The sequence below is a fragment of the Felis catus genome, chromosome C1, assembly GCF_018350175.1.
Source record: "Felis catus isolate Fca126 chromosome C1, F.catus_Fca126_mat1.0, whole genome shotgun sequence".
NCBI classification, from domain to species: domain Eukaryota; kingdom Metazoa; phylum Chordata; class Mammalia; order Carnivora; family Felidae; genus Felis; species Felis catus.
This window is the reverse complement of record NC_058375.1, coordinates 12,309,856-12,323,500: the sequence shown is the minus strand read 5'-3', so window position 1 is coordinate 12,323,500 and position 13,645 is coordinate 12,309,856. Positions and strand designations below refer to the sequence as shown.

The 13,645-nt window shown below is 53.3% G+C and overlaps 1 protein-coding gene across 1 annotated transcript in view; it reads right to left on the bottom strand.

Moving 5' to 3' along the window:
• The window catches only part of PADI3 (peptidyl arginine deiminase 3), a 31,506-nt gene that overhangs the window by 8,620 nt on the left and 9,241 nt on the right, over positions 1-13,645 (bottom strand). Inside the window, exons 3-11 of the mRNA XM_011284582.4 lie at positions 12,427-12,499; positions 8,732-8,793; positions 7,649-7,766; positions 6,894-7,019; positions 4,287-4,465; positions 3,957-4,060; positions 3,725-3,836; positions 1,851-1,958; positions 1,005-1,156 (exon numbers count right to left, since the gene is read on the bottom strand). Coding sequence (XP_011282884.2) covers positions 1,005-1,156; positions 1,851-1,958; positions 3,725-3,836; positions 3,957-4,060; positions 4,287-4,465; positions 6,894-7,019; positions 7,649-7,766; positions 8,732-8,793; positions 12,427-12,499 — 1,034 coding nt within the window. The remainder of the gene's footprint in view (positions 1-1,004; positions 1,157-1,850; positions 1,959-3,724; positions 3,837-3,956; positions 4,061-4,286; positions 4,466-6,893; positions 7,020-7,648; positions 7,767-8,731; positions 8,794-12,426; positions 12,500-13,645) is intronic.

Sequence of the window (13,645 nt, the reverse complement as noted above, 5' to 3'; positions counted from 1 at the left end):
CGGCTCTTCTTTGAGTTTAACTTGGGTCTCTCTTGCTGGGGCCTCACCTTCCTGCACATCAGTGGGAAGAGAGGTGGACAAGGTCACCCCAAGAGGCCTCGCAGCCCCGGCCTCTTATGCTCGTGGACGTAAGCCCCGTTCTTCGTTTGCCTTTCTGCAGAGGTGGCTACTGGCATGGCCCAAACTTCCTCTTTCCGTGGGATCCCGTGCTGGGGACAGTTAGTCCCCTCCAAAGGCTCTTGCTTCACCTGTTATTTGACCTCAAGTCTGTCCTAACTGCCTTGTTGAATTTGGTTGGCCCGATGTCTTGGTCAATGCCGCAGCCAATAACCATTACCACATCATTCCTTTCGCATCCGTATCTCTGTCACACGTGGAACAACAAATAATCTGTTATTCTGTGTGTGTGTGTGTGTGTGTGTGTGTGTGTGTGTGTGTGTGTGTGTGTGGTATGACATCTCGTTTTCTTTTCTTTTCTTGCTTTTTTTTTTGGACATCTCATTTTCCATGTCCTATTCCTTCCTTCTCCTGTTCTCAGGAAAATACCTGATAGTAGTCATTTACATCATAGTATGAACAAGCTCTTGAAATAGAATTTCTCCAGGACTGTTGAGACTTGAGGCTTCTTCTTCCATAACTATTAATTAATAGATTGTATTAGCAGTATCGTTTATTTTCAGAATCGGAAGACCTAAGTTACGTCCTAACTGCATTCTGTGTGGCCTGTACCGGGTCATTCACCCTCTCTGGGCTCACTTATGAAATGAAAAGGCCGGACTGAATGGTCTCTTTGGTCTATGCCCCGTTTGGCCTTTTCAAACTCCCCAGGGTGAAGTGTAGACAAGTGTCTGGTGAACAGCCCGCTGTACCACCATCCCCACATCTAGAACTAGAATTTTATCTTTCCATTCCGGTTCTCTCCCAGGAACAGAATGGTCCCTCACCACCCCAGCCACCGTCGCCGCCCTCCACCCCAGGAACACCTCTCCCTGCTCCTCTCTCACCCAGGCAGGTTGCCCCCGATGAGGATCCGCCCCAGGGGGTACTCTTTCCCATTGGCCACCACTGGGGGGCTGACCTCCAGGTTCCCGAAGGAGTCCAGGCCACTCACAGAGCTGTCTTGTGGTTCCCGCGTCACATAGCCGAAATCTGGACCCTGGCGAGGGGAATGGAGTCAGGCCAGCGGTGGGGGTCACCAGAAAGAGCTTGAACCACCTTGCTGGGCTCTGAGCTCCTTGAGGATGGGGCAGGAAGTGGCTGCCCATTCTTCAGATGGAAATACTGAGTCTAAGACTCAGTCTGACCTATTCAATATATTTTTTTAATGTTTTTATTTATTTTTGAGAGCTAGAGAGACAGAGCATGAGCCGGGGAGGGACAGAGGGAGAGGGAGACACAGAAGCGGAAGCAGGCTCCAGGCTCTGAGCTGTCAGCACGGAGCCCGACACGGGGCTCGAACTCATGAACTACAAGATCATGACCTGGGCCGAAGTCGGACGCTCAACTGACGGAGCCACCCAGGCGCCCCCTGACCTGTTCAATATTTCACACAGGCGCAGGGTCCTATGTTGGGAAACCTGTGAGGCCAGGGCTATAAGATCATTTTTGCTGATGAAGAAACTGAGACTCGGCGCGGGGAGGTGACTCATGAAAAGTCACATGCATATGAGCAACCGAGCCGGGTTGTGTAACTGGGCATCTCTCGTATTTTTTTCTGGTCACTCCTGTCCCTAAAGAACGTGGTTCCCAGTGCAGCCCCCTAGACCCTACGCCCTACACCCCAGTGTGGCTCTTGGGTAATGTCCCTCGGCCCTCAGAGCCGGGCAGCAGCCTGCGGTCTGGACACTCACCAGGATCCTTTTGTAAGGGAAGTCCTGTAGCTCTCCGTTCCTGGGGGAGTCAAAGACCACCGGGAAGGTCTTGTGTGGCGCCTGAACATAGCCCAGTTCCATCTCGTCCTGCGAACGAGAGAGACGCCGTGTGGACAATCCGCGCTCGTTTGGCACTGAGAACCTTGGAGAAGACTGTTCGTGCGGGTCCTTCGTCTCAGGCCTGCCATGCCCTTCGGGGTGAGGAGGGTAGGGGTGTATGATGCCTGCTGGCTGGAGGAGGGGCTGGAGGCTCAGAGAGGGCATGCTTTTGCTCCGGTCACACAGCAAGACAGGAGGGAATGAATGAGAAGGTGGATGTGACCCTGGGGGTGTCCCTGTGCCAGATCGGGGCAGAGTGGACACAGAGAGGGGCTCAGGGTGGCCCGACTTGCACAAATAAGTCACTGGACATCAGCCAGCACCTCTGGCCTCCACATGTGGTCGTGAAGGAAGGGCTGGCAGCTGGCCAGGGCTGAGGGGACCCAAGGAGGTAGAGATCTGCCTCCTTCTCAGATCGCTCAACATTCAACCCAGTTCAATCCTGAGCCCTCTGGTCCTGGAGGCAGAGGTGGCTCAGCACCGATGAACTCTATATCCGATGAGAAGCTCACTGGTACGTGCCTGACCCTGCTCTAAGCTCCTTATAAATATTAATTCCAGGAATCCTCATCATACACCTGCACAGAGGCACTATTGTTACCCATGTCACAGATGAGGAAAGCGAGGACCAGAGAGGTCCAATTTTTGTCCAAGGGCACACAGCTAGTCAGTGGCACAGCCGGGCTCCAAACCCAGCCCATCTTGCTCCAGACTCCTGCCCCGAGCTTCCACCTCACTGGAGGACCCTCCAGCCACGAAAGCTTTTGAGCTTGGCATTCAGGGTCTCCAGCTTCAGCGCCTCCCTTCACAGAACCTTGGCCCTGGCCCACAAGAGTGCAAGACATTCTTTCTCGTGCCTCCCCTCTCTGGGCCTTTGCACATGCTGGTCCTCGCAGAGGACCAGCATCGTGGAACCCTGACACGGCCCTTACCAGCTCTGTGGCTCTGGGCATTTGCCCCCCGAGGGCTCCTCAGGTGGGTGACAGCAGGGAGGTGTCGAGAAGGTGAAAAGGATACCACGCATGACCCCCCCGTAAGCGCTTGATAAAAGGCAGCACTCATTGCCCATCCGGTCCCGCCCAGGTGTCCCTCCTCTGGGAGGTCTTTACCCATCCCCCAGACAGAGGTGATGCCACCACCCCCCAAACCCTCTGGCACTTTGCCGACCCTGCCCCGCCCCCCCCCCACCCCCATCCCCGCTGCACCTTCAGCTACGGGAGCGGGGGCTTTGTTGCAACAATTCACCACATCAGGGCTTCTCAGCCGCGGCACAATTGACACTCGAGGTCGGATCATTCTTTCTTGTGTATTCCCTGCAGGATGCTTAGCAGCCTCTCTGAGCTCCACCCACTAGAAGCCAGTAGCACCTCCACCCTGGGTGTGACAGCCCCACATTTGCCCAGATGCTGCCAAATGACCCTAGGGGGACAGAGCTGCCTCCCGTGGGGAACCACAGGCCCAGGCTGCTGAGGGCAGGGAGTGTGTCCCACACCCCCGCCATCCCCTTCAGCGCCAGCCCCGTGCCTAGCCCACATCCTGTGGGCGAATGGGAGTTCAATCTAGTGTCAGGGTGTGCCTGGGTCTCCGGAAAGTTCTGGAGAGAAGGAGAGAGCTCTAGGTCTAGCAGGAGAAAAAGGAGCGCCCTGGGGAGGACACTCACAGCCCCCAGGTCCTTCTAAGAATTCGTAAGTGACCTCCTCCCACCCCCGCTTGGGATGCGCCAGCCTCGCCCTCCAAGACGCTGTCCATGGTACCTGGATCCAGCGGTCATTGCGGTTCTCGTTCTGCGGGCAGATGGTCAGCTTGCAGCCAGCCTTCCTGGCCAGCTCCGCCACGGCGTCCACAAAACACGTGTTGTTCCTCACGCTGCAGACAAGCCCAGGGAGAGGGGCTCAGGACACAGCCACGTCTGGAGACCAGAGGGGCCTCCGGGGTCAGAAGGACACCTGCTGCCCCCCCCCCCCACACACACACAGACACACTCACCGGCACACGTAAACCTCCAGGGGTGGCAGGGTGCTGGGCGTCATAATCCAGGGCGCCACACGGAACACCACGGTGTCAGTGAAGATCGGGGACTCGGAGAAATCCTACGGGGGGGGGGGGTGGTGGGAAGCAGAAGGGGAAGAGCGCCGGCCTCGGAATCCACAGGCCCGGCTGAGTCAAGCACCACATGGACCCTGGGCAAGCCGCTGGCACCTCTTAGTTTCTAGAGAGGCACCGCGGGGTGGTGGAGAGGTCTGGGACCCTTCATGCCAGCGGAGCCCCTGCCCCCCAGGACGGAGCCCTGGTCCCCCCCCCATCGGCCACCCCTACCTCGTTGGAGTCGTCCAGCAGGGTGACGTGGAAGGACACGAGCCCCGTGAAGCTGGCGTCAGGGAAGGAGAGCCCCTCCACGAAGAAGCGCTCCTCGTCACCGTGGAAGTGGGGCACCTCGTACGACACCTTGTTCTGGCCCAGCACGTGCCTGTAGGCCTCGCACGAGTCCTCGGGACCTGGGCGGGGACGGAAGGGATGGCCGTGACTCCCAGGTGGGCCCACAGAGCACCAGGGTCGCAAGAAGAAGCCGACGTGCCAACCTCCCCAAAGAGCCTCAAGCCAGACCGCAGCCCCCACCTCTGCCCTCCCGCCGGCAAAGGAGCGACAGGGGCTCGATACCCAGTGTGGACACGGCCTGGGGAGAGGCCGTTCCTCTCTGAGATGGCTGTTCAGACCTTCCGCAGGACGATCTGGCAACATCTCACACAGTCCCGTCTACTCCTAAGCGAGCAACCCCGTGGCCAGGAGTTGATGGAAATCTGTACGTACAAATACACGTACAAGGGGGTCCGCTGGTTCTTTATCCGGTCATTGAACAAATATTTACAGGGCACCTCCTCGGCACCGACAGGGCACGGTTCTAGACTCAGGAGCAAACCGGGAGCAAGGCCCGTGCCCTTGAGGCGCCTGTACTGTTGCAAAGTCAGAACACTGCCAACAACGGGATGTTCAGGGCACTGGATGCGTTATGGCACATCCACGCTTTGGAATGCCACGCAGCTGTGGGCAAGAACGAGGAGGAGCCGGATAAATACAGAAAGGGGTGTCGGGTATATGATTCCGTGGGAGAAACCGCTGGGAAAGCAGAAGACGCGCACGCCACGCACAGAGACAAGTGACGAAGAACACAGAGCACATCGTTAACGTTGAACACGTGTTAAGAGTCAGGTTTAGGGGTGAGGATAGGGAACTCTCATTTTTATTCAAAAAAATGTTAAAATTTATTTTTTTTTTTTTATTTAAAAAAAATTTTTTTTCAATGTTTATTTATTTTTGGGACAGAGAGAGACAGAGCATGAATGGGGGAGGGGCAGAGAGAGAGGGAGACACAGAATCGGAAACAGGCTCCAGGCTCCGAGCCATCAGCCCAGAGCCTGACGCGGGGCTCGAACTCACGGACCACGAGATCGTGACCTGGCTGAAGTCGGACGCTTAACCGACTGCGCCACCCAGGCGCCCCTAAAATTTATTTTTGAGAGAGAGAGAGAGAGAGAGCGCGCGCGCGCGAGCGAGCGGGGGAGGGGCAGAGAGAGAGGGAGACACAGAATCGGAAGCAGGCTCCAGGCTCCGAGCTGTCCGCACAGAGCCCGCCTCGGGGCTCGAACTCACAAACCGTGAGATCATAACCTGAGCCGAAGTCGGACGGGAGCTCAACCTACTGAGTCACCCAGGCGCCCCAGGGAACTCTCATATTTTTAGCCACATATACTTCTATAGTGTTTGATCTTGTTAACAATGAGCATTTTATTACTTGCATGCGTGTGTATCTTTAAAAGATATTTTATGTCCTTGCTCGTACGGGTGATAAGAGCATTGTGGCTGTGTGAAGAAAGTCATTTTTTTGGGGGGGGGAAGATGCATGCTGAATTATGCAGGGGCACTAGCCATAGTGTCTAGGAGTGGCTTTAAAATACTTCAGCAGGGGGGCACCTGGGTGACTTGGTCAGTTGAGCGTCCGACTTCGGCTCAGGTCATGATCTCACGGTCCGTGAGTTTGAGCCCCGCATCGGGCTCTGTGCTGACAGCTCAGAGCCTGAAGCCTGTTTCAGATTCTCTCTCTCTCTCTCTCTCTCAAATAAACAAATAAGGATGCTTGGGCGGCTCAGTCTGTTAACTTCGGCTCAGGTCACGATCTCACGGTTCATGGGTTCGAGCCCCGCCTCAGGCTCCATGCTGACAGGTCAGAGCCTGAAGCCTGCTTTGGATTCTGCGTCTCCCTCTCTCTCCGCCCCTCCCCTGCTCACACTCTGTCTCTCTCTCTCTCTCAAAAATAAAACAAACATTGGGGCACCTGGGTGGCTCAGTCAGTTAAGCATCCGACTTCAGCTCAGCTCATGATCTCACAGTTCGTGGGTTCGAGCCCTGCACCGGGCTCTGTGCTAACAACTCGGAGCCTGGAGCCTGCTTCTGATTCTGTGTCTCCCTCTCTCTCTGCCCCTCCCCATTCACGGTCTGTCTCCCTCTATCTCTCAAAAAATGAATAAACATGAAAAATAATAAAATAAAATAAAAACACTTGAGCAAACAGGATCAACAGAGCGACAGAGGCAAGACAGCGGTAATTGTCGAATCTGAGTGGTTGGCCTGTGAAGGTCCATTACTATTCTCTCTACTTTTGTGTATGTTTGAAAGTTTGGGTAATAAAAATTTCTGAACGTGCTTGAAATACATTTTTTAAATTGATCCATCCAATCAAATGGCCTTGGGCCACAGCTGCCCGGGGGCCCCAGCGGACCTGCTTTGAAGTTCCCACACCTGACTGTGCTTCCTCTGACCCCCAAGGCAGGCTGGAAGCCAGAGCAGGGGCTGCCCTCCAGCCCAAGGTGGGGAAACTGAGGCCCCCGTCCCCAGCAGTGGGGGTGTGGGGGATGGGCATGAACTCACCGCAGGTGTGGAAGACCCGGGCCCACTTGGCATCATAGCTGGAGGTGTGGAGGATAAGTCTGTGGTCGTTGAAGAGGGCAGCGGGGCCTTGGGTCCGCAGGACCATGACTGACATGTCTTCCAGGTCTGTGGAGCCAGACAGGGGCGGCAGCTCAGGGGGCCTGTGACACTCTGTCTTCTCCTCCTGCCCACCGCGCCCCCTCAGGGCAGAGGGTGCCAGGACCCGGGTGTCCGAGCCCCAGCTCCGCCCACCCTGCGAAAACACTGGAAACCACGAAGACGCCTCCGTTTCCTCACCTGCCCAGAACTCTAGAAAGTGCAGAGGGGCCAGCCCAGTGCCTGGCACGTGACAGGTGAGAAGGTGTGGGGCGGGCAGGCCACCTGGCCAGGTGCAGGGGAGGGTTCTGGTCTCAGTGCCCCAGCCCGTCACTCCCTGCTGGCACAGACAGGCCCCTCCCTCCCTGAGTCTCAGAGCTCCCCTCTCTGAAATGAGGGACAGATGTGTCCACTTTCAGAGAGGCTGTGTGCACCCGTGTGTAAGGCGCCTGGCCCACACCCCAGACAATCACCAAGGCCTTCCTCACGGGGCTGTGGCATGCGGCGTGGGACAGACTTGGAACTCGGGACGCCCTAAAATGCAGGCCAGGGATAGACGTCCGGTGGGGAGGCCGGCCTTGGGGTCGGGAAGCTTCGGACCTGCCATAGGCGGGAATCCCGGCGGGGAGGCGGAGCGGTGACCCTGGGCTCCCCCTCACCTTGCAGGCAGTGCACGTGCTGGTCACAGTTGTCCTGGTCATAACAGTTCACATCGTCCTTGTCACAGTTCACCAGCAAGATGGCTCCATAGCCACTGGGCCCCCAGACCCACTGCCGCTGTCCATAGAAAAGCATAGCTGGTGATGGGGCTCAGACCGGACCTGAGCCCCCACCCCGCAACTTCTAACCCCACCTCTTCTCTTCACCCTCCCTATGAGGGTAGGTCCACTCTCACTGAAGCACTTCCTGCACCTGATGTGGCAATGGCTCCCTACTGCCCACAGCCCCAAGTCCAAACCACGCAGTGGTCTTTCATGGCCAACTGTGATGTGTCCCCAGCCAACGTCCCCTTCCTCAACAGGCAACCTCCTGATGACAGATCCATTCCTGGCTCCAGGCCTTGGCTCCCACTATTCCCTCTACCCGGAATGCCCTCCCTCTTGCATTGCTTTAGAGCCTAGCTCACATGGGCTTCCTTGCTGATACGGCCCACCTGGACCTCCTGCTTTGACCTCCCAAGGCATTGAGTGCCACCACAGTCCAGCCCCAAGTCCTTGAACTGTTTCATTCTTGGCAGAGTTCCCTTCTCACCTAGATCAGAAGGCTGGCACGCCATGGCCCGTGGGTCCCAGCTGGCCCACTGCCTGTTTTTGTAAATAAAGCTTTATTGGAACAGTCACATCCGTTTGTTCGATGTTAACTATAGCTCTTTGACACTACAATGACAGAATCGAATGGTTGCAACAGAGACCCTTTGCAATGCCTAAAATATTTAGTATCTCCTGTTGCAGAAAAAGTTTGCTGACCCCTGACCTGGATTGAAATTCCCAAAGGACTTTTTGCCACAAAGCGAGGCCCAGCCCAGGCCTGGGCATCTGTATAACTTGATAATTCTCGGTAACGTTTTTGTTCTCCTGGTAAAAGAAAATCCCCAGTCATGCCTGGCTCCCATTTGGCTCCCGTGACCTCGGCAGCAGCAGGGAGGCAAGGGGGATACCTGTCGTGACCTCGCCCCTCTTAACCCAACCTAGGTCAACTCCAAACTCCAGGCCCCTTTCTGGGCCCAGATCGAGATGCCCTACCTTGTCCACGAAGCTCCTGTTCTGTCTGCCCTCACAGTTCAGGTCACAATCCAGAGCGATGTCTGCAAGGGGAGGGCGGAGACTAAGTTACTAAGGGGTGCCCAGGAGTCCAGCACGGGTCTGTGGCCTCTGTTTCTCAGCCTCAATCTCAGGACCCATCTGGAACTGGGCAAAGAAAGTCATTTCTAAGAAGACACTGTCCAGAGGTAGAAGCATCTGAAGCCCCTTTCCTTGAGCTGGGGAACGAGGCCTTGGGGAAGAAGGAGGGTAAGAGGAAAGGGCCAGGTCAAAGGGTGCCCCCCTCCAGGAAGCCTTCCCCGACTCCTCCCTCTTCTGCATCCATACAGCCCTCACTGTCTGGGGCCCACCCTATACTGAGCCCAGGTTGGGGATGGGGCAGTGAGCCCGGTCGTTGGTGTTAGACAATGAAGATGTGAATCCGGGCTCTGGCACCTACTGGCTCTGTGGCCTCTCTGAACCTCAGCTTTATCCTATACCCCCCAATCCCAGCCGCCATCCCACATTCTCAATGTTTCTCCCTAGAAAGCAGGGAGATCTTACAGCACAAATGGAGCATTCGAAGGAGAGAAAGAGAGAGAAGGAAAACTCGAAATGATTTTTAAATATGCAAAAAGATACCCACTCACCATGCAACAGGTGGGTGAATCTCATAAACATAGTGGAGGCGAAAGAAGCCCAACCCCAAAGAATATGTTCAATATGGTTCCATCCACGGAAAACTCAAAGACGCAAAAATAGACTATATTCCTTATATATGCATATCCAAGTGAGAAAACCATAAAGAAAAACATGGAAATACTTATCACAAGATAGTGGTTAGCTCCAGGGGAAGGAGGGAGTTATAATCAGATTTGGGGACTTCGGGGTGCCGGTCATGTTCTAGTTCTTGACCAGGGTGGTGGTTGTTCAAGTGTTTACTCTGTAATTATTCACCAGCTACACACGTGCACGCGTGCACATGCATCCACACCCCCCCCCACACACACACACAGAGCTTTATGCACTTTTGTGTGTGTGTATTTTCCAGGGGATAAGGGTGTGGGTTTGGGGAGGGAGAGGCAGGGAGATACCCAACCTCAGTCCTAACTAAAGGAAGGCAAACTAAAGCCAAACAGGGTAACTAACTTCTCAGCCTGGGCAAAATGGAAAAGGCTGACAATGCAGTGTTGGCGAAGGCAATCTCACATGCTGTTGGCCACTGTGTGAGGTGAGATGGTCTGTTTGGAGAGCAGCTTGGCGGCCTCTACCAAAATTGACAAGCCCTAGTCCCAGCGTAAACCCCCCAAATTTACAAGGCACACTCTGCTTCTAACAGCACCTCCTTCAGACAGAGCATTTTCAACTTTCTTGCAAAGTGCTCTGCAGGGACTTGGACCCACGCCAACTCCCACCCACCGTCAAGGAGCTCCCTGGTTCCATATCCTTGGCAACACTGAGTTAAGCATCTTTCCATCTGGGTTCTGATCACTGAGGCTTTCTCTTCTGCGAATTGCTTGTTCATATTTTTTTGCCTGTTTCCATTAGGTTGTCTTTCTTTTTCTTAGGGATTGGAGTTCTCCGTAATCTATATGCACCGAATCAGCCATATGCTTTGCAAATTTCTTCTCTTGGTCCAGAGTTAGATTTCTTTTTCTTTTTTTCTTTTTTTTTAAGTAAGTTTAAGCCCAATGTGGGGCTTGAACTCATGACCCCAAGATCAAGAGTCTCATTCTCCACGGACTGAGCCAGCCAGGCGCCACCATAGTTTGACTTTTTACTTGTCCTCTGTTATATACAAGTTTTCAATTTTAATAGTCTAATGTATCAATCTTCTCCCTTAGGGTCTGTGCCTTTGTTTTGTCTTGTTAAAAAAACACCTTGCCTACCCTGAGGTTGGAAAGATATTCTCTTCTAAAAGCTTTACAATTTTGATTTTCATTTTAGGATTTTCATTCCGTCTGAAATTTATTTTTGAGTATGGTGTGAAGTAGGGCTTCATGTCCATTTTATTCACATGTGATCACCATCTGAACACGGCTCTGTGTCCAAGTGCTCCTCTGTCCCACTGGTTTGCATTTAACCCCGCATCAATTTCATACCACTTCAAGTACTATGGCTTGAACAAAGTCCTGATATCTGGTACCATGAATACCTCCACCTTGTTCTTTCTCAAAAATGTCTTGGCCACTCTTGCCCTTTGCTCGTTCCTATGCCTTTTAGGATCAGCTCTATGAAGATCTATAAAAAAGTCATGTTGGAACTTGGGGCCACCTGGTTGGCTCAGTTGGTTAAGCGTCCAACTTTGGCTCAGGTCATGATCTCGGGGTTCGTGGGTTCGAGCCCCGCATCGGGCTCTGTGCTGACAGCTCAGAGCCTGGAGCCTGCTTCCGATTCTGTGTCTCCCCCTCTCTTTGCCCTTTCCCTGCTCATTCTCTCTCTCTCTTTCTCTCTCTCTCTCAGAAATAAACATTAAAAAAAAGTCATGTTGGAATTTTAATGGGCACCTAATTGAGTTTAGATTGTTTGATACTGTTCCAGGGCTCTTACATCTGTTCTAATGTTTTGTTTGTTACACTCTTCTTTCCCCTCTCTTTTTGTTTCAGTTTAAGTAATTTTTGTTGCCCTGTCTTCAAGTTCACTGATTCTCTCTTCGGCTGTGTCAGGTCTACCAACAAACTCACCAAAAACAATTTTTTAATCTCTGTTACCATGATTTTTAGTTCTAGCATTTCCATTTGACTCCTTTTTATAGTTTTTCTCTCTCTGTTGAAATTCCCCATCTATTCATTCATGTTACTCATCTTTGCCTCTAGAGCCTTTAATGCATTCATCAAAATGAGTTCTCTTGTATGGAATTTATATATCAATCCGTGGATAATCAGCACAAAAAAATTTAAGGTGGAAAAAGCAAAGTCCAGTTCCATATCCACAGTATGCCTCCCTTTGCTTACAAAAGGGGGAATGTAGGGGCGCCTGGGTGGCGCAGTCGGTTAAGCGTCTGACTTCAGCCAGGTCACGATCTCGCGGTCCGGGAGTTCGAGCCCTGTGTCAGGCTCTGGGCTGATGGCTCGGAGCCTGGAGCCTGTTTCCGATTCTGTGTCTCCCTCTCTCTCTGCCCCTCCCCCGTTCATGCCCTGTCTCTCTCTGTCCCAAAAATAAATAAACGTTGAAAAAAAAATTTACAAAAGGGGGAATGTACAGATATGTGTGCATCCACTTGTATGAGCACAGCAGATCTCTGGAAGGATGCTAGGCTTGGGAATTAGAAGCCTTAGGTTGGAGGGAAGGAGGTTTACTTTTCAATATATACTCTTTTGTACCATTTGCGTTTTCTAAATGTAACTGTCGTATTTTAATTTTTATTTATTTTTTATTTATTTTTTAACGTTTTTATTTCTTTTTTGAGACAGAGAGAGACAGAGCACGAACGGGGAAGGGTCAGAGAGAGGGAGACACAGAATCTGAAACAGCCTCCAGGCACTGAGCCGTCAACACAGAGCCCGACGCGGGGCTCGAACTCACGGACTGCGAGATCATGACCTGAGCTGAAGTCGGCCGCTCAACCGACTGAGCCACCCAGGCGCCCCTTAATTTTTAAAAGAAAATGAGTTGATTTTTATAAAAAGACTCTCGCTCAATGTCATTCCCAACCATTCTCACTCTTGGCCGAGGCCCCAGCATGGCCCCCAACTTACCAACACAGGTGAGGTAGAGCACCGCATAGGCCAGGGGAAGGGGTTCGTGGCTGGAGTGGTAGGAAATCTGAACCTGTAGAGAAATGGGCCCGGAGTCAAGCCAGCTGAAGCCAACAGCCCCACCCCAAAGGACAGGTCTTGGGGAACCTAGCAAAGAAGAGAGGGAGTCTCGGGAACCTCTGTGCCCTGAAGTTGCGTTCACCAACCCAGCTCTTCCTTTAGCCTTCTCTGTGCCATTTATTCTTCCATGCCTTGGCTGGCCCATCTGTAAAATGGGAACCGTCTGTGAGGGAGTCCCTGGAGACCTGGGTCCCGGTGCTACCAATGACTACCGTGTGATTTTTGGCAGGCCCCTCCTCCCCTTTGGATCTATGTCCTGCCATGTGCAAAATGAGGAGGTCTGACTGGGCAGGGTTTATGGATCTTCTCTTATCTGTGGGATTCAGACAGCCTTGGACTTGAGCCCAGCCCCTCTGGGTTCTGTGACCTTGGCCAAGGCCTTTCACCTTCCTGAGCTGTCTCGTTTCTTCATCTGCAGAACAGCGGCCATATGGGTCCCTACCACAGACGATCGTAGTGCCGCTTAGAAACAATACACGTACAAGACTCGCCCCGTAGGTAGTGCCCAAGAAATGCCAGCTGTTGTTAATAGTGGCCAGGCGGCATTGTGTGAGATGGTGCGGGGCTCTGGGCTCAGATTCTGAAGCACCACTTGTGAGTATCCCCGGAAGAGTCACTTGTCCTCGGGCCTCAATGTCCCCTGCTGTCAAGTGGGGATAATGATAGTTCCCACCCCAGAGGGTTGATTGCAGGGTGTGACCATCAAGGAGGGAAGGTGTGTGATGTGCTCAGCAGCAGCCTTGCCTGCAGCAAGGGCCCAGTAGCTAAAAGGCCAGGCTGACAATGGCTGAGGATAACACAATTCAAGGCCCATGGATCAAAGCCCCTTCCACCCACAGTCCTCCACTTGCACATTCCCTCCTGATGTGGGTCCCTCAGCTCAGCCAGAAGGTTCAGCATCTTATAGATGCCATTCACTCCTCAGTGCTGGGAGCCCCTAAATCCTGCAATTGCTGACCCCACGTGTCAAGCCAGAGCAACGATGCTGGCCTCAGCCATACAATTACCCGGCTCCGGGCCAAAGGTGCGGGAAGGGGAAGGACAGGACGCTCCGACCCTCCGAGATCCCTCTTGTCCTTTGCATCTACACAGCCCCCCA